Below are 27153 nucleotides of genomic sequence, written 5' to 3' on the forward strand. Positions count from 1 at the left end.
ACTAGACACTGTTGCCGGATACTCTGGACTGCACACTGGTGCCGGATACTCTGGACTGCACACTGGTGCCGGATACTCTGGACTGCACACTGGTGCCGGATACTCTGGACTGCACACTGGTGCTGAACTCTCGAGGCTGGGCTGACGCACTGGAAGCCTGATGCGTGGTACTGGTACTGGATGTGCCAGTCTGGGGACACGCACCTCAGGGCTAGTGCGGGGAGCGGGAACAGGCCGAGTCGGACTGTGTTGACGCACTGAAAGCCTGATGCGTGGTGCTGGTACTGGAGGTATCAGCCTGGGAACACGCACCTCAGGGCTAGTGCGGGGAGCAGGAACAGGATGAGTCAGACTGGGTTGACGCACTAGAAGCCTGATGCGTGGTGCTGGTACTGGAGGTATCAGCCTGGGAACACGCACCTCAGGGCTAGTGTGGGGAGAGGGAACAGGACGAGTCAGACTGGGCTGACGCACTGGACCGTAGAGGCGAACTGGCGGTCTCAAGCGCAGAACTGGCATCGCTCTTACTGGCTGGATGCCCACTTCCCCCTGGCAAATGCGGGGCACTGGTATTGCGCGTACCGGCCTAAAAATACTTGGCCTCGCCACAGTACCCATTACCCCGAAGCACGGGACCTGTCCAGTCACTGGTTGCCCAGAAAAGGTACGGGGCTTTGGCCTGGGGCACAATCCTCGCCCAGCCAAACTACCCGTGTGCCCCCCCCAATAAATTCTTGGGGCTGCCTCTCGGGCTTAAACGCCAGTCGTGTTCCCCTGTAGCGTTCCCTGTCTTCGCTCCACTTCCTCCATGGACCTTCTCCGGCCATAATCTCATCCCACGTCCACTTCTCACGATCGTCCCTCCGTTGCTCCTTCCTCCGCTGCTTGGTCCTTATTTGGTGGGAGATTCTGTAACGGTTGTCGTCAGGGATAGAGGACCAAAACGCAGCAGGAATGTGGATGCTCATCTTGTATTTTATTTTAAATAAAGAGAACACAAAAATAACAAAACGAAAAAACTCACGAACAACAAAACAGTCTTGTCAGGCTCACATAGGCAAAACAAGAAACAATCTCCCACAAACACTTAACCAAACACATACCCATATATAGGACTCTCAATCAGAGGCAACTAGAAAACACCTGCCTCCAATTGAGAATCCAACCCCAATAAACTAGACAAAGAAATACAAAAGACTAGAGACCACATAGAAATACAACCCTAGAACATAACCCCAAAAACCCGGAAATAATAAATCAAACACCCTACTACATAAAACACCACCCCGAACCACATAAACAAAATACCCTCTGCCACGTCCTGACCAAACTACAATAACAAATAACCCGTATACTGGTCAGGACGTGACAGTTATAACCAAATATCTATTGTTTATTATTTGCTGTTTGGGGTTTCTCTAAAACATGTGAAATCACAAAAAAGGTGTCTGCACCCTTCTATAACATGTAATTTACATAAAACGCATAATTTAAGTCCCCCTCCTCACCATTATCCATGTCCAGAATACCTAAAGACAACCACCCACCTTTTCATTCATAATTTACTCCACTCTCTGTTAATACCAAACCATAAAAATATTGATTGCATGCAACAATTCATCTTTCGCTCTCTGCAGGCTAATAAATAGGTTTGATGGACAGAATCTCTGCTTGTTTTCCTTAATGCACCACCAGACCTCTATTTATGCAGACATCCTTCTTAGAACAAAGTGACAGCCCAGTGAGCCCACCAAATTTTTTTTCCCTGACTGCAACTTCGTTTCAAATCAGAATGATTTGTTGACCCCTGCGCAGAGCTATATGTGGGAGGGTTAATGCATTTCCCTCGGCACATCCCAAAACAAACCCCATTTGAAGAGAACAGATAAAGACATCACTGTCTAAGACTGAGGCTCTGTTTATGAATCTGTCCAGCAACAAGATCATAGCTAATGTATACAGCCAAGACACAAGACTCCATAGTCTGACAATGTGGGTATCTGTGACAGTTTACCAGGAGTGTGCAACACACAAAGTGTTACAGATACAAAAAAGCCATGACTAGAGCTGACATGATTCCTTATCAGAGGGACCCTTCAAGTCTGTCCTACCCTGAGTGTAGAAAACATTAGGAACACCTTCCTAATATTGAGTTGCACCCCCTTTTGCCCTCAGAACAGCCTCAATTCGTCAGGCATGGACTCTACAAGGTGTCGAAAGCGTTCCACAGGAATGCTGGCCCAAGTTGACTCCAATGCTTCCCACAGTTGTGTTAAGTTGGCTGGATGTCCTTTTGGTGGTGGACCATTCTTGATACACACGGGAAACTGTTGAGGGTGAAAAACCCAGCAGCGTTGCAGTTCTTTAAACGCTCAAACTGGTGTGTCTGGCACCTACCACCATACCCTGTTCAAAGGCAATCTTTTGTCTTGCCCATTCACACTCTGAATGGCACACATACACAATCCATGTCTCAATTGTCTCGAGGCTTAAAAATCCATATTTAACCTGTCTCCTCCCCTCCCTCTAGACTGATTGAAGTGGATTTAACTAGTGACATCAATAGGGGATCACAGCTTTCACCTGGTCAGTTTATGTCATAGAAAGAGCAGGTGTTCATAATGTTTTGGACACTCAGTGTATTTCTATTGGAATGTTCCACATTGCATACTGTACACATCTAAACAGGTGTTGGACTATGAATCTCGAGCTCGTTAATTGAATGATATGGCAAAATGTTGATTTCCACCTAAAAAGACATACCCAAATGTAAATATTTTTCATGAGATGGTCATGAACAATAGCTGATGATCAAATCAAATCAAATGGTATTTGTCACATGCTCCAAATACAACAGGTGTAGACCTTACAGTGAAGTGAAATGCTTACTAACAAACTTTTAACCAACAATGCAGTTGTAAGAAAATGACCCCCAAAAAATTAAGAGATAAGAATAACAAATAATTCAAGAGCAGCAGTAAATAACAATAGCGGGGCTATATACAGGGGGTACTGGTACAGAGTCAATGTGGGGGGGCACCGGTGTCAAGGTAATTGAGGTAATATGTACATGTAGGTAGAGTTATTAAAGTGACTATGCATAGATAATAACAGAGAGTAGCAGCAGCGTAGAATAGAAAGGGGGGGGCAATGAAAATAGTCTGGGTAGTCATTTGACCAGCTGTTCAGGAGTCTTATGGCTTGGGGGTAGAAGCTGTTTAGAGCCTCTTGGACCTAGACATAGCGCTCCGGTACCGCTTGCCGTCCGGAAGCAGAGAGAACAGTCTATGACTAGGGTGGCTGGAGTCTTTGACAATTTTAAGGGCCTTTCTCTGACACCGCCTGGTATAGAGGTCCTGGATGGCAGGAAGCGAGGCTCCGGTGAAGTACTGGGCCATACACACTACCCTCTGTAATGCTTTGCAGTCAGAGGCCGAGCAGTTGCCATACCAGGCAGTTATGCAACCTGTCAGGATGCTCTTGATGGTGCAGCTGTAAAACCTTTTGAGGATCTGAGGACCCATGCCAAATCTTTTCAGTCTCCTGAGGGGGAATAGATTTTGTCGTGCCCTCTTCACGACTGTCTTGGTGTGTTTGGACCATGTTTGTTTATTGGTGATGTGGACGCCAAGGAACTTGAAGCTCTCAACCTGCTCCACTACAGCCCCATCGATGACAATGGGGACGTGCTCGGTACTCCTTTTCCTGTAGTCCACAATCATCTCCTTTGTCTTGATCACGTTGAGGGAGAGGTTGTTGTCCTTGCACCACATGTTTAGGTCTCTGACCTCCTCCCTATAGGCTGTCTCATCGTTGTCGGTGATCAGGCCTACCACTGTTGTGTCATTAGCAAACTTAATGATGGTGTTGGAGTCGTGCCTGGCCATGCAGTCATGTGTGAACAGGGAGTACAGGAGGGGACTGAGCATGCACCCCTGAGGTGCCCCCATGTTGAGGATCAGCGCAGCGGATGTGTTGTTACCTACCCTGTCACCTGGGGCCCGTCAGGAAGTCCAGGATCCAGTTGAAGAGGGAGGTGTTTAGTCCCAGGATCCTTAGCTTAGTAATGAGCTTTGAGGGCAGTATGGTGTTGAACGCTGAGCTGAAGTCAATGAATAGCAATCTCACATTGGTGTTCCTGTTGTCCAAGTGTGAAAGGGCAGTGTGGAGTGCAATAGAGATTGCATCATCTGTGGATCTGTTGAGGTGGTATGCGAATTGGAATGGGTCTAGGGTTTCTGGGATAATGGTGTTGATGTGAGCCATGACCAGCCTTTGAAAGCATTTCATGACTACAGATGTGAGTGCTACGGGTCGGTAGTCATTTAGGCAGGTTAAGTTAGTGTTCATGGGCACAGGGACTATGGTGGTCTGCTTAAAACATGTTGGTATTACAGATTCAGACAGGGAGAGGTTGAAAATGTCAGTGAAGATACTTGCCAGTTGGTCAGCGCATGCTCGGAGAACACATCCTGATAGTCCATTTGGTCCTGCGGCCTTGTGAATGTTGACCTGTTTAAAGGTCTTACTCACATCAGCTGCGGAGTGTGATCACACAGTCGTCCGGAACAGCTGATGCTCTCATGCATGTTTCAGTGTTACTTGCCTCGAAGCGAGCATAGAAGTTATTTATCTCATCTGGTAGGCTCGTGTCACTAGGCAGCTCTCAGCTGTGCTTCCCTTTGTAGTCTGTAATAGTTTGCAAGCCCTGCCACATCCTACGAGCGTCGGAGCCGGTGTAGTATGATTCGATCTTAGTCCTCTATTAACGATTTGCCTGTTTGATGGTTCGTCGGAGGGCATAGCGGAATTTCTTATAAGCTTACTGGTTAGAGCTCTAGCCTTTAGCTCATTGCGAATGTTGCCTGAAATCCATGGCTTCTGGTTATGTACGTACGGTCACTGTGGGGACGACGTCCTCAATGCACTTAGTGATAAAGCCAGTGATTGATGTGGTGTACTCCTCAATGCCATCGGAAGAATCCCGGAACATATTCCAGTCTGTGCTGGCGAAACAGTTCTGTAGTTTAGCATCTGCTTCATCTGACCACTTTTTTATAGACCGACAGAGTCACTGGTGCTTCCTGCTTTAATTTTTGCTTGTAAGCAGGGATCAGGAGGATAGAATTATGGTCAGATTTGCCAAATGGGGGGCAAGGGAGAGCTTTGTACGCGTTTCTGTGTGTGGAGTAAAAGTGGTCTAGAATTGTTTTCCCTCTGGTTGCACATTTAACATGCTGATAAAAACGAGGTAAAACTGATTTAAGTTTCCCTGCATTAAAGTCCCCGGCCACTAGGAGCACCGCCTCTGGATGAGCGTTTTCCTGTTTGCTTATGGCGGTTTCTTGGCAGTTTCTCGCATGGAATAGCCGTCATTTCTCAGAACAAGAATAGACTGACGAGTTTCAGAAGAAAGTTATTTGTTTCTGGCCATTTTGAGCCTGTAATTGAACCCACAAATGCTGATGCTCTAGATACTATACTAGTCTAAAGAAGGCCAGTTTTATTGCTTCTTTAATCAGGACAACAGTTTTCAGCTGTGCTAGCATAGTTGCAAAAGGGTTTTGAATGATCAATTAGCCTTTTAAAATTATAAACTTGGATTAGCTAACACAACGTGCCATTGGAACACAGGAGGGATGGTTGCTGATAATGGGCCTATATACGACTATGTAAACTCAGCAAAAAAAGGAACGTCCTTTCACTGTCAACTGCGTTTATTTTCATTAAACTTAACCTGTTATGGCTAGGGGGCAGTATTTTCACGGCTGGATAAAAAACGTACCCGATTTAATCTGATTATTAGTCCTGCCCAGAAACTGGAATATGCATATAATTATTAGCTTTGGAGAGAAAACACTCCAAAGTTTCTGAAACTGTTTGAATGGTGTCTGTGAGTATAACAGAACTCCTATGGCAGGCAAAAACCTGAGATGCTTCTGTTCAGGAAGTACCCTGTCTGAACATTTCTTGCCCTTCTTTATTATCTCTATCGTTTACAAAGGATCTCTGCTCTTACGTGACAATTCACACGTCTCCAATGAGGTCTCATAGCCCGGGAAAAACAGGAATGACGTAATTCAAAGCCCTGGCTGAAGCACAGGAAGGCAAAAGCTAAGTGGTCACTCAATGGTCTAAGCCTTAGGCACGTGACACGCCCCGCCCCCGGCTTTCGGTTTTTTCCTCAGTTTACAGACAGGCAGATTCCCGGTCGGAATATTATCGCTTCTCTACGAGATAAATTGCATAAATATTGGTTTTAAACAGCGGTTGACATGCTTCGAAGTACGGTAATGGAATATTTAGAAATTTTTTGTCATATTTTGCGTCATGCTCGTGGCCCAGATTTAGCGTTGGGATAGTGTCTAGAACGCACGAACAAAACGTCGCTGTTTGGATATAACGATGGATTATTTGGGACCAAACCTACATTTGTTATTGAAGTAGAAGTCCTGGCAGTGTATTCTGATGAAGAACAAGCAAGGTAAGAACATTTTTCTTATAGGAAATGTGATTTTGGTGAAGGCTAAACTTGCAGGGTGTCTAAATAGCTAGCCCTGTAACGCCGGGCTATGTACTTACATTATTGCAAAATGTGCTTCATCCGAAAAGCTATTTTAAAATCGGACATATCGAGTGCATAGAGGAGTTCTGTATCTATAATTCTTAAAATAATTGTTATGCTTTTTGTGAACGTTTATCGTGAGTAATTTAGTAAAATCACCGGAAGTGTTCGGTGGGAATGCTAGTTCTGAACGTCACATGCTAATGTAAAAAGCTGTTTTTTGATATAAATATGAACTTGATTGAACAGACATGCATGTATTGTATAACACAATGTCCTAGGTGTGTCATCTGATGAAGATCATCAAAGGTTAGTGCTGCATTTAGATATGGTTTGGGTTTATGTGACATGATATGCTAGCTTGAAAAATGGCTGTGTGATTATTTCTGGCTGGGTACTCTGCTGACATAATCTAATGTTTTGCTTTCGCTGTAAAGCCTTTTTGAAATCGGACAGTTTGGTTAGATAAAGGAGAGTCTTGTCTTTAAATAGCTGTAAAATAGTCATATGTTTGAAAAGTGTAAGTTTTCGGATTTAGAGGAGTTTGAATTTCGCGCCCCGCCCATCATTGGATATTGGAGCAATCGTTCCGCTAGCGGAACGTGTAGATGTGTAGATATTTGTATGAACATAACAAGATTCAACAACTGAGACATAAACTGAACAAGTTCCACAGACATGTGACTAGCAGGAATGGAATAATGTGTCCCTGAACAAAAGGGGGGTCAAAATCAAAAGTAACAGTCAGTATCTGGTGTGGCCAACAGCTGCATTAAGTACTGCAGTTCATCTCCTCCTCATGGACTGCACCAGATTTGCCAGTTCTTGCTGTGAGATGTTACCCCACTCTTCCACTAAGGCATCTCCAAGTTCCTGGACATTTCTGGGGGGAATGGCCCTAGCCCTCACCCTCCGATCCAACAGGTCCCAGACGTACTCAATGGGATTGAGATCTGGGCTCTTCGCTGGTCATGGCAGAACACTGATATTGTAAGGGGTGCGTAACTGGTGGCAAGGAAGTCAGACGCAGGAGAGCAGAACTTGGTAATAGCCAGAGCAGTTTAATAGCAAAACCAACGGCATAAAATTAACAAGATATGGGTACAAAAACCCGTCGCACACCAATCAACACGTGCACAAGCACTTACAATAAACAATCCCACACAAAGACATGGGGGGAACAGAGGGTTAAATACACAACAAGTGATTGAGGGAATTGAAACCAGGTGTGAGGAAAAACAAGACAAAACACATGGAAAATTAAAAGTGGATCGATGATGGCTAGAAGACCCCGGCCGATCCTGGTAATACGACCTCAGAAACCTGCCCACATCCTGGTTCACTCTCTCCACCTGTCCATTACTCTCAGGATGAAACCCTGAGGTAAGGCTGATCGAGACCCCCAGACGGTCCATGAATGCCTTCCAGACCCTCGAAGTGAACTGGGTACCTCGATCAGACACTATATCCTCAGGCACCCCATAGTGCTGGAAGACGTGTGTAAACAAGGCCTTCACAGTCTGTAGGGCCGTAGGGAGACCGGACAGAGGGAGGAGACGGCAGGACTTAGAGAACCGATCCACAACGACCAGGATCATGGTGTTTCCCTGTGAGGGGGGGAGGCCGGTAAGAAAATCCACCGACAGGTGCGACAAAGGCCGCTGTGGAACTGGTAAGGGGTGTAGCTTCCCTCTGGGCAGGTGTCTAGGAGCCTTACACTGGGCGCACACCGAGCAGGAGGAAACATAAACCCTCACATCCTTGGAAAGGTAGGCCACCGGTACTTCCCAATCAAACAGCGCACCGTCCGACCGATCCCAGGAGGACCAGAGGAGGGTGACGTGTGGGCCCAATAGATCAACCGGTCATGGACAGTAGACAGAACGTACAGACGCCCAGCGGGACACTGGAGGGGAGCGTGCTCTGCACGTAACACCCGCTCAATGTCCGCGTCCAGCTCCCATACTTCCGGCGCCACCAGGCAGGAGGCCGGCAGTATGGGAGTGGGTTCCATGGGCCACTCCTCTGTGTCATACAGTCGGGACAGTGCGTCTGCTTTCACGTTCTGGGAACCTGGTCTGTAGGAAAGGGAAAAAACATGGCCCACCTTGCCTGGCGAGGATTCAGTCTCCCCGCTGCCCTGATGTACTCCAGATTACAGTGGTCAGTCTAGATGAGAAAAGGGTGTTTAGCCCCCTCAAGCCAATGTCTCCACGCCTTCAGAGCCTTGACAACAGCTAACAGCTCCCTGTCCCCCACGTCATAGTTTCGAATGTAGCCCTGACGCAGGGATTCGGAGACATATGTTTCCAGAGCCGCCGTCTACGCCTGTGAGAGGGGATACATGTGACTCCTGGAAAGTGCAGCGTCTATCGCACAATCGCCCCGTCGATGGGGTGATAATTGAGTCGCCTTCTTTTTGGAGAAGGCGAGAGCCAAATCGTCATATTCAGGGGCAATGCTCATGGTGGAGACCTGGTCTGGACTTTCCACCATAGTAGCACCAATGGAAACCCCTAAACACCTCCCCGAACACTTTCGCGACCACCCCGTGAGAGCCCTCCGTTGCCAAGAAACAGTGGGGTCATGACAAGCTAACCAGGGTAGGCCTAGCACCACGGGAAACGCAGGAGAGTCAATGAGGAAGAGACTAATTCCCTGTGTCACCATACCCAGAGGAGTGGTGGCCTCCCTAATCAACCCTGACCCTAATGGTCGACTGTCTAAGGCGTGAACGGGGAAGGGCACAGCCACGGGAACAATGGGGATCCCTAAACTAAGGGCGAACAATCTGTCTATAAAATTCCCAGCCGTGCCTGAATCGACGAGCGCCTTATGCTGGGAATGCGTAGAAAACTCAGGGAAAGAAACATACAAAAACATGTGAGCAACAGAGGGCTCTGGGTGAGAAGGGTACCGGCTCCCCTGGGATGACACCAGAGTGCCTTTCTGCTGCCTCGATCCCCAGAGGACCCAACCCGGGCACCGACCGGCAGTGTTACCTCTGCGGCCACAGATGTTTCATGAGCCGGAACCTCCTCCAGTCTCCCTACACACCTCCCAGCTCCATGGGTACCGGAGCGTCGGCGCTGGGGGATGGAACCGATAGAACCCGATCTGGACGTCCGCGGGTGGCCAGCAGGTTATCCAGCCGAATGGACAGGTCCACCAGCTGGTCGAAAGTGAGGGTGGTGTCCCTGCAGGCCAACTCCCGACGGACAACCTCGCACAAACTGCAGCGATAGTGGTCGATCAGGGTCCAATTGTTCCATCCCGCGCCGGCGGCCAGGGTCCGAAAATCCATGGCGAACTCCTGGGCGCTCCTCGTCCCCTGCCTCAGATGGAAGAGACGTTCGGCATCTCCTTCTCCCCACACGGCGTTGGCCCACTCCAAGGCTTTCCCAGAGAGGCACGAGACGAGGGCGGACACCTTCTCACGACCTGAAGGAACCGGGTGGACGGTTGCCAGGTAGAGGTCGAGCTGTAACAGGAAACCCTGGCAGCGTGCAGCTGTCCCGTCATACTCCTGGGGAAGGGCGAGACGAATCCCACTGGGACCGGGTGAAGGGGGGGCGAGTATTGGAGACCCTGGTTGTGCTGGTGGAGGCGTTGGAGGAACTCCCTGTCTCTCCCAGCGGTCTATAGTTTGGACAACACGGTCCATGGCGGCGCCGAGGTGGTGGAGCATCGCCGCATGCTCCCGGACACGCTCCTCCACCCCTATTCCAGGGACACCTGCTCCTGCTGACTCCATATAGTCGGTGTGGGATTCTATAAGGGGTGTGTAACCGGTGGCAGGGAAGACAGACGCAGGAGAGCAGAACTTGATAATAGCCGGAGCAGTTTAATAGCAAAACTAACAGCATAAAAATAACAAAATATGGGTACAAAAAACCGTCGCGGACCAATCAACACGTGCGCAAGCACTTACAATAAATAATCCCACACAAAGACATGGGGGGAACAGAGGGTTAAATACACAACAAGTGATTGAGGGAATTGAAACCAGGTATGAGGAAAAACAAAGACAAAACACATGGAAAATGAAAAGTGGATCGATGATGGCTAGAAGACCGGAGACGCCGACCGCCGAGCGCCGCCCGAACAAGGAGAGGACCCGACTTCGGCGGACGTCGTGACAGACATTCCTGTCTTGTAGGAAATCCTGCACAGAACGAGCAGTATGGCTGGTGGCATTGTCATGTCAGGATGACATGGATGGAGGAGGATGTCTTCCCTGTAACACACAGCGTTGAGATTGCCTGCAATGACAACAAGCTCAGTCCGATGATGTTGTGACACACCGCCCCAGACCATAAAGGACCCTCCACCTCCAAATCGATCCCGCCCCAGAGTACAGGCCTTGGTGTAACGCTCATTCCTTCGACGATAAACGCGAATCGGACCATCACCCCTGGTGAGACAAAACCGCGACTCGTCAGTGAAAAGCACTTTTTGCCAGTCCTGTCTGGTCCAGCGACGGTGGGTTTGTGCCCATAGGCGACGTTGTTGCCGGTGATGTCTGGTGAGGACCTGCCTTACAACAGTCATACAAGCCCTCAGTCCAGCCTCTCTCAGCCTATTGCGGACAGTCTGATCACAGATGGAGGGATTGTGCGTTCCTGGTGTAACTCGGGCATTGTTTTTGCCATCCGCAGATGTTCGGATGTACCGATCCTGTGCAGGTGTTGTTACACGTGGTCTGTCACTGCGCGGACGATCAGCTGTCCGTCCTGTCTCCCTGTAGCGCTGTCTTAGGCATCTCACAGTACGAACATTGCAATTTATTATTATTATTATCTGCAGTCCTCATGCCTCCTTGTAGCATGCCTAAGGCACGTTCACGCAGATGAGCAGAGACCCTGGGCATCTTTCTTTTGGTGATTTTCAGAGTCAGGAGAAAGGCCTCTTTAGTGTCCTTAGTTTTCATAACTGTGACCTTATTTGCCTACCATCTGTAAGCTGTTAGTGTCTTAACAACCGTTCCACAGGTGCATGTTCATTCATTGTTTATGGTTCATTGAACAAGCATGGGAAACAGTGTTTAAACACTTTACAATGAAGATCTGTGAAGTTATTTGGATTTTTATGAATTATCTTTGAAAGACAGGGTCCTGAAAAAGGGTTGTTTCTTTTTTTTCTGAAATCAGCCGTTTCCAGCTACAATAGTCATTTACAACATTAATAAGGTCTACACTGTATTTATGATCAATTTGATGTTATTTTAATGGACAAACAATGTGCTTTTCTTTCAAAAACAAGGACATTTCTAAGTGACCCCATACTTTTGAATGTTTTGAATGTTTCCCTATTCAACAAATGTGGGCAATAGGGCTTAAAGTGACTGAATGCCTTCTACATATGGTAACAATTAAATTATAAATTACTTACTATAAGATTTCACCTTTCTTATAACTGTAAAATAAATATGATCATACTTAGTGACAGTACAATATTGGCACAATTTCATATAACTGACGACAGAGAATTCACTCCTAAACGTCCACTGAGATCTTTAAATAGGGCTGAGAATATCACAGCGAGATGAAACCAGCACTGCTGGATTCGATGGACTGTCTCCTTTCATATGCTGTCTCCCAGACTGGGCTCTGCCACTCAGAGGAAGAGAAAATCGATTATTTGTCTGGAAAGGCCAGAAAATGTGACACGTTGTTCCCTATTCAAATGTGGGCTCCGCTGAGAGAGTGGGAGTGGAGAGCAGACTGATGGGTCTTTCTGCCACTATAAGGCCCGGGAATCTACGACATTCACAGATCGCTTTGTATACCAAAATGTCAGTCGGAACCGGTCCAGAACCGATTCGGTCCCCATATAGGGAAGTTAACTGTCACGTCCTGACCATAGTAAGATGTTATTTTCTATGGTAGAGTAGGTCAGGGCGTGACAGGGGGCGTTTTGTGTTTTTCTATGTTTTGTATATCTATGTCTAGGTTCTAGTTTTTCTATTTCTATGTTGTTGTTTTTTGGGATGATCTCCAATTAGAGGCAGCTGGTCCTCGTTGGCTCTAATTGGAGATCATACTTAAGTATGGGTTGTTTCCACCTGTGTTTGTGGGTAGTTGTCTTCTGTTTAGTTTATGTACCTGACAGAACTGTGCGCTTTCTCTTTGTTATTTTTCTCTTGAGTGTTCTGAGTTAAAATTAATATTCATCTTCAAACACCACGCTGCGCTTTGGTCCCCTCTCTACGACAGCCGTTACATTAACATCTAAGAGGTACTAGTTCCCACTGATAGTCAACCTAGTGGCCACACACAGCTGTGTATATGGTAAACCTACAGATATAGGATTTTACGTTTTGTTGCTGAGAATATTCCTGCAATGCAGGAAATGCAGATGCGCTTCGTGAGTTACATAAATTCACTGAAAACCCACACTAACACACGGTTATATTAACAGATTTACACTTTTCATGTAGCCTACTTTTGTCCAGCTAATACCCTAACCACAGATCAAGCAACATTATGGACTAAGCGTTCAAATCCTGTTGCTGCAAGATTATTTTGCTGTGACAATATAGGTACAATTAAGATCCTTCATCTGTATAGAAGATTTATTAGATTCATATATAAGAGCGGTTATGTCCCATTCCCTCTAGGGATCCCCCCTCCTGACACCCCTACCTGGCCCTGTGTCCGCCAAGCCGCCCCCACCCTCTACCTCCCTCTCTCTCCCCACGAAGCGACTCTCCCCTCGTCTCATAAATGTTTGAGCGGCCCAGCAGAAACCGAGACCATGCATTATGCAGCATCTCTAAACGCCACATCCCAAATAATTGCAAATACAATTCAAGTCCTGGAGATCGCCTCCGAGCAGCTTCAGTTACAATTCCACAGCCCTGTTTTGCCTAAATCATCATTCCTCCCACTATACTGTGCGCAGAAGGAAACAAGGTTTGCTTATTGCAGTGTTTGTGACACCGGCTGGGTTGGTAGTAATAAAGTAATGATGGATGGTAATGACTGTAAAGAATCACTGATGAAGACTCAATCGCACAGAGCAGGAGAAGCAAAGGGAAGGAACGTAGAGTTATACTGTATAACCTGCTGGAAAGAAAGGTAAAAATTGCAAAAGAGTAGATGAAGAAAGAGAGAAAGTCAGATAGCAAGAAAGAAAGGAGAAAGAGAATAACTATTTACTTCCCTTCTCTTGTCTGTCATCCTCCTTTCAGTGCCTCACCTGGACAGAGCGTGGTGGTAAGTCAGTAATGTGGTCAAGGGTTTGCAGTAATATGCAATTAACCTGATTGGTTGTAATTAATATGTCAGAGACCACAGACAGACAGACACCTTATCTGCTGCAAACACAAGATGCAGGTATCCACCGGCAGCCAAAAAGCCAAATACACAGTCCTGCAGGAAGATTTCAAACTGAACATAAAAAAACTAAATAACTGTCATGGATCCCCCCCGGTACTGCTGCTCATTCCGTTCACCAGCTCCGGAGATCTATGTCACCGGCCTTCTAGGCTTCACTGAACTGGATTCATTACCAGCAACCCTGGACTGTCTTGTCTTATTGCGCACACCTGGTTCCCATTTCCCCCTGATTAGTATGTATATATATGTGCCCATTGTCCTTGTCGATTATTGTTCCATGTCCGTTGGTTCTGTGAGTACCTGTGCTCTGTTGTATCGGCTTTCGCCCTATGTATTTTTGTGCACTTGTTATTACGGGTCTCGTATTATTTATAGGTTTACACCTCGCTCTTTTGATTGGGTTACATCCCTGTGTTATATATATATACGTGTTTGTTTTGGGCTTCGTCCCAGTCGTTTTCATGACGTACTTTATTTTGGTTGGAGAAATTAAAAACCCTATGACGTATTCCTGCACCTGTCTCCAATCATTATACAATGTGACAAAATAACCAACCCACTAAATGGAGACAGCGGGAAAGGCCGAGCTGGCGACCATCACGAGGACTGTCTCTCCAGACTCAGCAGCACCATGGACAGCGTGCTGGCAACCATCCTGCATTTGAAGGGGAATGTGCAGTCCCGGACCATCGCGTCCTCCACCGGATGAAACGAGACAGCTCTGGTTACCATGTTCCGCAACGGACTGCGGGAGGAGGTACAGATGGAGTTAGCCTGCCGTGATGACAACCTGTCACTCGACCAGCTCATCAGCATGACGATCCAGTTGGACAACCTCCTGTTCTGTGGCCAGAGCTGATGGAGGTGGGCTTTGCACGTTTGCCAGAGGCAGAGCGTAAGAGAAGGAGGAATCTGGGCCTCTGCTACTATTGTGGAGAAAGGGGTCATTTCTCCCCAACCTGCCCTCTTGCCACTAATAGGCGAGGAGGTGACAAGCCAGGGAAGTCCCCTGCTCAAACCCAGGTAGGATGCAAGATCTCCCCTCCTTTTAGGTCAACTCAACCAGTGTGTTTTCCCATTAAATTCCTTGAATACCCTAGCCCCTCACTCCCGTTAGCTCTGATTGATTCCGGAGCTGCCGGGAATCTTTTAGTTAGTGCACTGGCCACTGCATTGCGCATTTCTTTGGTTCCCTTACGGTCACCCATTCCGGTTCGAGCCCTGGATAATCATCCAATAGGAACAGGGCTCGTGTCTCATGGTGTCTGTCTGGACCACGCCCCTCAAGTGGATTTACCTCAGGAGTACCAGGATCTGCACCGAGTTTTCTTTAAGATCCAGGCTACACGCCTGCCTCCTCATCGCCCCTGGGACTGTGCCATTGACCTGCTTTCTGACGCAGCCCTCCCTTGAGGACACGTCTATCCCCTCTCCTATGCCGAGACCGAGGCCATGGAGACCTACTTACAGGAGAGCCTCTAGCAGGGTTTTATCCGCCCCTCTACGTCACCAGCCTCCTCAAGCTTCTTTTTTGTTAAGAAGAAAGATGGGGGACTGCGCCCCTGCATTGATTATCAAACTCTGAATAAGCCACTTAAGTTCAGCTATCCTTTACCCCTCACCCCAACCATCATCGAACAAATGCACGGTACTTCACGAAACTGGACTTGAGGAGCACCTACAATCTGGTGCGCATTCATGCAGGCGACGAATGGAAAACGACCATGACAATAACCACAGCGTGAAAATAACCATCCACAGAATGAACAGACAACATGAAATGAATAATGGAAAAATGCTATTCTACATTTTAAAAGCTCCAAATGAATCCCTTTTGTTTTGTTGCCAGAGACAATGAGAAATTTTGGTTCTATATGATTGACATACACAAAATATACTATGTCCCAACAGATTCTAAGCAATTCCAAACTAACATTACAAATCATGTGTAATTCATCTGTTTAACATGCAATAATCAGGACTTATTGATGTGTCTGTAATGTTGATTGATCACCGATGCCTTTAGCCCACATAAATTTAGGATGATCCCCAAATCAAAGGCTGCCGACCCCAGACAGCCAATGTGTGTGTCTGTGTGTGTGTGGTCAATAGATGGCTGATTGATTATCACACCCATGACAATACCTCTCCCCTTAACCTCTGACCCTTGGCCTGCGACCCTTCTACATAAGCAGTGACCTGGAACAGCAACCTCTCCTCATTGACTTAGCATTAATGTATATGGGATCCATAGGAGCAAGGGCGTAACTCAGTCTTTGGACTGGAACCTCATTGAAAGCCTGTGGTTTGAAATGAAGAGGGCAATCCACATGTGCAGACAAAGGATATCAAGGATCTGTAAAGATTCTGTATAGAGGAATGATCTAAGATCCCTCCCAAAGTGTTCTCCAATCTCATTAAACATTTTAGAAAAAGGCTCAGTGGCGTTATCCTCGCAAGGGGAGGGGGCTGGAGTAATGAAAACGGGATCCAATAATCTTTTTATTTTTTATTACATGATAAACAAAATCAATTCCTGGTTGGCCTAACCCAGCATTTTTGGGTTGAGCAGAACACACACACACACACACACACACACACACACACACACCACACCACACCACACCACACCACACACACACTTCCTTCTGCCCCTGAGCAAGGTAGTTAACCCATTGTTCCCCGAGCGCCGAAGACGTGGATGTCGATTTAAGGCAGCCCCCCTGCATCTCTCTGATTCAGAGGGGTTGGGTTAAATGCGGATGACACATTTCAGTTGAAGGCATTCAGTTGTACAACTGACTAGGTATCCCCCTTTCCTTTCCCTTTCAGTCAACTGTCTGTAAAGTCTCATTCCCCCTGTTTAATCTAACTCATCCCTCATATCTCTGTCTGTTCCTCTATTCTCTGTAGAGGGGAATGGCAACAGCAGCACCACCAACTTTTGTGTGGATCACCTCATCCTCTAGATCGAAGGCTACAACCAAACCAGAACTACTGTTTTGGTAAGTACTTATCTCTACACATTAATACAAATGTATTATGCAATAAAATAATCCTAAAAGCAAACTCTTATACAAGATTTTTATACTGCAGTTTATTTTCACAAGAATGTTTTCTGAAAAAAACATTAGTTCAGATTAAATAATTTGGTGTGATGAACCAATAACAAAGGGAGAAATGCAGAGAAGCAATTTGACCATAAGTATTTAGATTGTCATGGAGACACCTATTGGAGAGTGACCATAAATATGCAAACTCCTCTCTCACTGCTGGATAAAAATTGGGACTAGTTTTCAGGCATTGTCGGCGGAGGGAGGTCCAATAGAAAAATTTGGAAATGAGTCGCACTGAGTGGTGCAACTCATTTCCAGTAGCTGCCTGGCCGCCCCCATTCCCTCACAAGTTACTCCTTTGCATAGGAGAGATGGACATCTTTCTTCCATCTCTCAGTATGGACACACACTGCTGGTTATTGTATAGTTAGGAAAAAACATTCTGATATTACAGTGCATTCGGAAAGTATTCAGACCCCTTGACTTTTTTCACATTTTGTTACGTTACAGCCTTATTCTATACTTGATTAAATTGCTTCTTTTCCTCATCAATCTACACACAATAACCCATAATGACAAAGCAAAAACAGGTTTTTATACATTTTTGCAAATTTATTAATAATAAAACACTGCGATTTCACATTTACATAAATATTGACCTACTCAGCACTTTGTTGAAGCACCTTTGGCAGTGATTACAGCCTCGAGTCTTCTTGGGTATGACGCTACAAGCTTGGCACACCTGTATTTGGGAAGTTTCTTCCATTCTTCTCTACATATCCTCTCAAACTCTGTCATGTTGGATGGGGAGCGTTGCTGCACAGCTTTTTTCAGGTCTCTCCAAAGATGTTTGATTAGGTTCAAGTCTGGGCTCTGGCTGGGCCACTCAAGGACATTCAGAGACTTGTCCCGGAGCCACTCCTGCGTTGTCCTGGCTGTGTGCTTAGGGTTGTTGTCCTGTTGGAAGGTGAACCTTCGCCCCAGTATGAGGTCTTGAGTGCTCTGGAGCAGGTTTTTATCAAGGATCTCTATGTACTTTGCACAGTTCATATTTCCCTCGACTAGTCTCCCAGTCCAAGGCCCTTCCCCCACCGATTGCTCAGTTTGGCCAGGTGGACAGCTCTAGGAAGAGTCTTGATGGTTCCAAACTTCTTCCATTTAAGAATGATGGAGGCCACTATGGTCTTGGGGACCTTCAATGCTGCCGAAATGTTGGGGTACACTTCCCCAGATCTGTGCCTCGACACAATCCTGTCTCGGAGTTCTACGGACAATTCCTTTAACCTCATGGCTTGGTTTTTCTCTGACATGCACTGTCAACTTATATAGACAGGTGTGTGCCTTTCCCAAATCATGTCCAATCAATTGCATTTACTACAGATGGTCTCTAATCAAGTTGTAGAAACAGCTCAAGGATGATCAATGGAAAAGGATGCACCTGAGCTCAATTGAGTCTGATAGCAAAGGGTCTGAATACTTATGTAAATAAGGTATTTCTGTTTTTTGTCACAAATTAGCAAATAATTATAGAAACCTGTTTTCGCTTTGTCATTATGGGGTATTATGTGTAGATTGATGAGGAAAAAAAATTGGAAAAAGTGAAGGAGTTTGAATAATTTCAGAATGCACTGTACATTCATTTAAAGGGTGCCTGGGGAGATGGGCAGCCCCATAAGAAATCAAGGCACCCTCATAGGTGTTCAAATATTTATGGCCAGTGGACACCACCATAATATCAATGTTGGTCCAGTCCATTATTTTAGAAGCAATATGTTTTTTGACATAATTGCGATTGTCATTTTTGAAGAACACCACTTAGAAACTACTAAAATGGGTTACTACTGATTCTCATAATAATAATCACAATAATAACAATAATAATCACAATAATAATAATAATAATAATAATAATAATAAAAACATCTGCAGGACAAGAGAACGTTTTATTACTATTGTTTTCGCTACAGATGTAGGATCTTAATTTGAGCCAATTTGCTACAGCAGGAAATATATATTCTTGCAGCAACAGGAAATGTGGATTATAATTACTGGACACTTTTCAAAGGGGAAATTACAAACTTAAGAAGTCTTTGTAAACCTCAAATACATTACAAGTTTAAAATGTCCTGCATTGCAGGAAAATTCTCTTGCAACAGGGCGATCAAATTAAAATCCTATATCTGTATATTTTGTCAACCTCGCAAACCAATCGTAATACAGGAAGTTGTACACAAAAACCCTGGCCGCACCGACTAGTCGTGGTAAAAAGCTCAATTGCATTGTCAACCCCAAAAAAATCAGGATTTCTATTGCTTTGATACTGTAATTAACATTTGGCACTGGTTGCAGGTGGAAATGTTACATGTATAACCTTTAAAGTCCAGATCAGTGAACACTCAATACGACAGGGATCATCACCTACTGTAGCTTCACCCACGGTCCTATTTTTCTTCTGGAGCGGATGGTAAGAGGCCAGAACATAATGAGAAATGATTTGTAAACTGCAAATTGACCACAAGACGCCAAAAAGATATAATATTTTACTAAAACATAATCATTTCAAACCTTGCTTACATTTGTATACGATCACATACAGTATATCTCTCCATTATGAGTGGGAATACTTCGGAAAAGATTTCCAAATCACTTGGAGCTGATTTACTGGTGTTTTTATCATCGTTTATGTCCAATAATAAAAATGTATACAAACTCATTTTGCACAGAATTCTTGGGGGGCCAAATAAAATCACCCTCGGACACGCACACTGTTAACGACCCTTATTACCCCTCCACCCCGACTAAGCGTCAACATCACATGGTTTGACTTCAGTATTCAACGTTTGTCCAGAGGGGATATAAATGGCAAATTCTGACGGTTAAGTTCAGCGATTAACTCCGAATGGTTAAGTTAAGAGTTAAAGTTTGGGATAGGATAAAACTAAAATAATGCCTAGCACTGGGATTTGAACACAGGACCCTCGGAGCAGTAACTTGTGGCTTACGCCCATCGATCATCCACAACGCCCTAGCAAGCCGCAGGCCTACTTGATGTTAATAACACTCACCGTTGCCCCTAGTGCACAGTTTTGAAGGCATCTCCTGATGTCCTGGGGACCTGGATGAACGTTGAATGTCGCCTTGGATCTGGAGTGACCTGGCTTGACTTAGCCCATGTCCCCTTGACAGTCACACACACACCTGTGACCATGCAGCCCAACCAGGTCACTTCAGTACAGCCCAGCTCTGACTGGCTCATTCTCCCATCACACAGCACAGTGGAGAGATGAGCTGCCTGCCTGCCTGCCAGTGAGAGTCACAAACACTCAGCATCTCCCTGTCACAGCATGCTTACTCAGCCTCACCTTAAATGGCACACCCTCCTCATTCAAACACATTCACTGTTAGTCTCACCTCTGTGCACGGAGAACAGACACCTTGCATTCACACACCCACCTCTGAAAACAGCATACACCCTCCCCATTCACACACACTCTGTCACAGGCTGCTTCCGCAGCCTTACCTCACCTCTGCAGGCAGGCAGGGAACAGCAGCCTGGACACAGCAGGACCATGCAGCTAAACTTCCTCATGCAAAAACTTGACTGAACCAGTGATAATGTCAAATACCATCAACGCAAGCATTGGAGCAAAAGATTACACATTTACTGTATGCAGATCATACACCTGCTCTTTCCATGACACAGACTGACCAGGTGAATACAGGTGAAAGCTATGATCACTTATTGATGTCACTTGTTAAATCCACTTCAATCAGTGTAGATGAAGGGGAGAAGACAAGTTAAAGAAGGATTTTATGTATGCCATTCAGAGGGTGAATGGGCAAGACAAAAAGAAGTGACTTTGAACGGGGTATGGTAATAGGTGCCAGGCGCACCGGTTTGTGTCAAGAACTGCAACGCTGCTGGGTTTTTCAAGCTCAACCGTTTCCCGTGTGTATCAAGAAAGGTCCACCACCCAAAGGATATCAAGCCAACTTGACACAACTGTGGGAAGCATTGGAGTCAACATGGGCCAGCATTCCTGTGGAACACTTTGGACACCTTGTAGAGCCCATTCCTCGACGAATTGAGGCTCGTTTGGGGTGGAGAGGGCTCAATATTAGGAAGGTGTTCATAATGTTTTGTACACAGTGTATTTGTATCAGCTATAGTTAAACAGTAAATCTACAATGATTCTGAATCTGGCTATGAGTACAACACACAGGGATGGAAAGACGGTGACCTTCTGAAGCTCTTAACCTTTCCCCCTTTCCACAGTGACCTTTAACCCCTGACCCCTGACCCCACTCACCGATCTCACAGCTCTCTCCAGAGTAGCCCTGCGGGCAGTAGCAGCTGTAGCCGTCGCCCTCCGGCAGGCAGCTGCCTCCATGCAGACAGGGGTTGGTCTGGCATGGGTTGTCCTCAGCTGCAGAATGGAGATAGAGCAGGGGGGTTAACCGAGGGAGATGTGTACACAGAGATGCAGTACATTAACACACACATGCCAAACAGCTACCTGGACTATCTGCATTACCCTTTTTTGCACTAACTTTTTTGACTCATCACAAACGCTGCTGCTACTGTTAATTATCTGTTACTTTAGTCCTAGTTTATGTACATATGTACCTCAATTACCTCGTACACATCGCCTCAGTACTGGTACCCCATGGTCGTATATACCCCTTGACTTTTTCAAAATTTTGTTACGTTACAGCCTTATTCAAAAAAAATGTCCCCTAATTTTCCCCCTCATCAATCTACACACAATATCCCATAATGACAATGCAAAAACAGGTTTTTAGAATTTTTTACGAATTAAAAAAAATGTAATAAATGGAAATATCACATTTTCATAAGTACATATGTACAGACCCTTCGCTCAGAACTTTATTGAAGCTTTCCGAAGGCACTGTATTGCCAATTTATCATTACTCATTGTGTATTTATTATTGCTTTTATTATTACGCGTTATTACTTTTCTATTATTTCTCTATTTTATTTCTCTCTGCTTTGTTGGGAAGGGCCCGTAAGTTCCAGTCCGCTAGGTGTATCTCTACAGCATGGGCATGTCTCTGGGTGACGTGGACATCTCCATGCATGTACCTTACCAACATATGACTCATTCAATATTGCACCATCCCATTCTCTGGGCTCTGTCTACAATCATAACCAGTAGTGTATATACCAGGAATAATGAATCATAACCAGTAGTATCTACCAGGAATAATGAATCATAACCAGTAGTGTCTACCAGGAATAATGAATCATAACCAGTAGTATCTACCAGGAATAATGAATCATAACCAGTAGTATCTATCAGGAATAATGAATCATATCCAGTAGTATCTACCAGGAATAATGAATCATAACCAGTAGTATCTACCAGGAATAATAAATCATAACCAGTAGTATCTACCAGGAATAATGAATCATAACCTGTAGTATCTACCAGGAATAATGAATCATAACCAGTAGTATCTACCAGGAATAATGAATCATAACCAGTAGTATCTACCAGGAATAATGAATCATAACCAGCAGTATCTACCAGGAATAATGAATCATAACCAGCAGTATCTACCAGGAATAATGAATCATAAGCAGTAGTATCTACCAGGAATAATGAATCATAACCAGTAGTATCTACCAGGAATAATGAATCATAACCAGCAGTATCTACCAGGAATAATGAATCATAACCAGCAGTATCTACCAGGAATAATGAATCATAACCAGTAGTGTCTACCAGGAATAATGAATCATAACCAGTAGTGTCTACCAGGAATAATGAATCATAACCAGTAGTATCTACCAGGAATAATGAATCATAACCAGTAGTATCTACCAGGAATAATGAATCACAACCAGTAGTATATACAAGGAATAATGAATCATTACCAGTAGTATCTACAAGGAATAATGAATCATAACCAGCAGTATCTACCAGGAATAATGAATCATAACCTGTAGTATCTACCAGAAACATAGAATAATACTAGATGTTTGGTCAATCTATGAATTATGTATGACCACTGGAGTCTTTGACACTCAAAATATTTTGGGGGGAGAATATTTAGATATTTATTTCAGCACTCAAAATCTTACCAAAGCTTATTCTATAAGAGGGGTTAATATGAATTTAAAACCATTTGACATGATATATATTTATTTACATATGGACTTTGAAATGAACAAACGTAGCCTAAGTCTGGCTTAAGCTTATTCCCACACTTTACAATAACTCTGTTGCAATGGTCTTAGGTAGTCTCAGTATAAGCTATTCCCTCCATCGCGACCCTGCTGCCCAGTTGAAGAGCTTGTGATCTCCATGTAGCACCACAGCACCATGCGCCTTTGGAAAACACCCCTGAGCCTCAGATGCCCTTCTGGAGGAATGCAGCCAGAGTCATTATACCCTAATGGACGTCTATTTGCCTACTAGCCAAATAAAGTGAAGAGCATGAATGATGTGTGCAACTCGTCATTCCAACATATTTGAACATTTAATTCATCCTTCATTCAGGTCAGTCAGTTTGTCATCCATTCAGTCATTTGTCTGAGTTGCAATAGGAACTAAATAAAAAAAAATCAACTCAGACAAATGACTAAAAGAGAATAGAACAGTCTTATAATTATTTTTATTGAAATCCATGTGTGTATTCAAAATTATCTACATTTCCAAAGTTCTTTAGCCTATCCCTTTCATAATTCAATGTTTAATTTCTTTCTCTCTGCATTGCTGGGAAGGGCCCGTAAGTAAGCATTACACTGTTGGTTTACACCATGTGACGAATAAAATTGTATTTGACATGCACAAGTAAGTGAATGCGCGACACAAAAACACGCGCACACACACACACACACTGCAGATCTCTCTCAAGCGCACACACACACACACACACACACACACACACACACACACACACACACACACACACACACACACACACACACACACACACACACACACACACACACACACACACACACACAGATATATTTACACATACTAGAATTCTCCCTCTCCGGGTCGGGTGAGCTTGTATCTTTCCCCTCATACATCATTAAGTAAGCCTGGGTATTATAAATGCTGGAAACGAGATGTAGCGCATCAGATTGTGTCTGGGCCTGGAAACTTATCTGGATTGGCTAATAAAACCATACTTAATGTAGCTATCTCTCCCCACAGCCACGAAACAAAGCCTGAAAACCTGGTGCTGTGCAACTTTCCTTGTCAAACACCAGCACCGTCCTAAAAGTAGAGCCTATAATTACGACTTCATCTACTCTATCTCACCATTTATCCCAAAATGTTTCCCCTGAAGAGCGGTGCTTGGAGTTATAGCCTGGCAAAATAAAACGTGTTTTTTACCTCGCAACAACGCGGTCATATGGCATTAAAAGAGGTGGCTCCGAGGGTACCTGACTGGGCGATGATCAGGTAATTTATGAGTACCCAGCTCATCAGAGTGACGCGGGTGGGTGGCACACATTGTCCTCCCCCCCACCGAGCATCCGTCCTGATAAAAGGAAGGGGGGGGGGGAAACAGACAGAGCAGCCAATCTGTCACCTTGTGGAAAGGAAAGTCACAGTCACAGTCACACGGCCAGGCGCCCCCTCCCCCCCCCCCGCCTTTGGTCTCTCTCCCGCTCTCGAACAGAGTGTGTCGCTGAGAGGGTGAAGTGCAGTATGAAGGACCTGTCAGATTGTCTATCTTCTGTATTATTTCTCAATCTAAAGCGCTTCAGTGTGAAGACTGGGGTATATAGAGAGAGTCACTGGCACGTCATGGTTCTCTGTTAGTTGGTTATCTGTGGTAGCTCATCCACCACTAATATATTCATTAGCATCACATATCTGACAGTGGCCTGTTTAGCCCTGCGTGACAGTGTGTTGGTAAAGAATCCACACCTGCTCCATTTGTTTATGTGATGGTTAACATGGCTGTGTGGGTCTGACTGCACAGCTCTAGTCAGCAGATGGGACTGTTTGCTCTGATAAATATCACAACCCCCCCAAAAAATTGTACCTCCTTAATATTGGTAATAGTAAGAGCTTAGCATGTTAATAATTCCTTCATGAGTATCTGAAATCATGGAAGCATCCACACAAATGTAGAAGTTTTCAGAAAAATATTTTATTCTTAATTACAATGAAAGGGACTCAAAAATACATAATGCATCACTGATCATTCATTGCTGTTGGGCACAAAAAAACCTGAAACACAAAACAAAATAACAATTTTGTAGAGTCACAAGCTTGATTTCAGGGCTGGTGTTATGCACGTTTATGCACTAAATCAAAGTGAATAGAACTGAAATCCATATGTATTCAAAATTATCTACATTTTCCTAAGTTCTTTAGCCTATCACTTTAATAATTAAATGTTACATTTTAGTCTATCCAAATAAAAAATAGGCCTTCAACGTGAAGGCAAAGCAAGGCTATCATTTTGGGTACTGGTGTCTTAAGGAATAATTTCAGAACTCAATTTGTGTTTTAAAACTGTAACCGAGTAAAGGGAAACATAAAGTAAGAATTGAATGTGTAAATGTTCATTCATAATCATAACATAGGGTTTTGTACGTTTACAGATCTAATTTAAGGTTTTCCTTTCACGTTTGATGCATGGCTTTTCTTATGATCCTAACAACTTATGTATGGATATTCTTACGATCCTAACGATATGTACGTTCAACCTTTTTAGCAGCTATCTCGCTCCATACTATAGTTTCAGCAGAGAGGAAGAGGCTAAGTGAGAGGGCTCACTCTCACCAAAATCAGTCCATTATAAACCATATGCGTTTCTATGAGAATAATATGTAGACATAAGCTTGTCGCCTGTCTTCCCGCCTTTGGAGCAAAGACTCACATTAGTGCATAGACATGAGCATCTCGTCATTACAGATCTCTGGTTTCAGCCTCTTGTGAATTGGAAAGGAAAGTTGGCGTGTCCACAGTTAGGATGCTGGATTGCCCTAAAGTAAATATATGTTTTGCCAAAATTATATAATTACTCCTGTCTAAATAAAATAATTCAAAATACTTCACCAGGGAGCATGACTTAGGCACCGAGGCAGTGCTTAATTTGAGCCGGATCCTACCGGAACAGGATCCGGCACCTCTCAGATTGATTTTGTTCATTCTGGCACCTATTTGCCCGGTACCTCTTGCGGCATGATTTATTAATTGCTTCACTGTTCCCACTGTAAACATTCTAATAAAAGCGATCAGCGTTAAATTAAGTTGCCTCCTTGTTATTTCTCCCACCCCCTGTCACGGCTGTCGTAAGGAGAAGCGGACCAAAGTGCAGCGTGTGTGTCGTTCCACATTTTATTAACACTGTGAAACTATGCAATACATAAACAATAAACTGAACTAACAAAAGCAACAAACCGTGACGCAGAGGTGAAACATACACTACTCAAAAACAATCTCCCACAAAACCAGGTGGAAAAAAACCCTACTTAAGTATGATCTCCAATTAGAGACAACGAGGACCAGCTGCCTCTAATTGGAGATCATCCCAAACAAGACCCAACATAGAAATACAAAAACTAGAACATAACAACATAGAAATAGAAAACATAGAATAGAACAAAGAACTACAAATCTCGAATGCCCACCCAAATCACACCCTGACCTAACCAAAATAGAGAAACAAATAGAGAAACTCTCAGGTCAGGGCGTGACACCCCCCAGAAAGACAATAATGTAAAAGTGCTGTGATCCTTCTGTGTAGTCATCCTATCCTGCCACACTGATTCCAGACCTGCTCACTTATTTGTACATAGAGGTTATGCAGAGGGAGATTGGGGTAAGTAACTGATCTCAAGCCAGAGAACTGTCAGTCGCGGAGTAGAGGAGTGAGGGGAAAACTGTTCCTGATGGCGATGCCTTAGCTTGCAGAGCTGCTTATCCCGCCAGTTCAGCATCACCACCTGCACCTCCACTAGTTAGTAGGCCTGCTAGCGAGTCAGACTCAGCGGGAGAGGGAGACGGGGAGTTGGGGGAGGCAGTACATCATCCACCAACAAAGTTCTCGGAGCGGGTGCAATTTGCAGTTCAAGAACAAGCAAACGTATAACCTCTGGCTTGTCATGCAGAATTCAAATGGGCTGTACAACATGCAAAAGGGTAGGGAGCTTGTGTCTAGAAATGACTGGAGGGATTAAACTAGCAAAAGAAGG

General features: G+C 44.8%; 1 protein-coding gene across 1 annotated transcript in view; it reads right to left on the reverse strand.

Annotated features, from left to right (window-relative positions):
* LOC115158200 (neurocan core protein) overlaps positions 1 to 27153 on the reverse strand; it is a gene marked incomplete in the record, with an annotated part of 194590 nt that overhangs the window by 52132 nt on the left and 115305 nt on the right. Inside the window, 1 exon segment of the mRNA XM_029706855.1 lies at positions 21272 to 21388. Coding sequence (XP_029562715.1) covers positions 21272 to 21388 — 117 coding nt within the window.

The sequence above is a fragment of the Salmo trutta genome, chromosome 22 (assembly GCF_901001165.1).
Source record: "Salmo trutta chromosome 22, fSalTru1.1, whole genome shotgun sequence".
NCBI classification, from domain to species: domain Eukaryota; kingdom Metazoa; phylum Chordata; class Actinopteri; order Salmoniformes; family Salmonidae; genus Salmo; species Salmo trutta.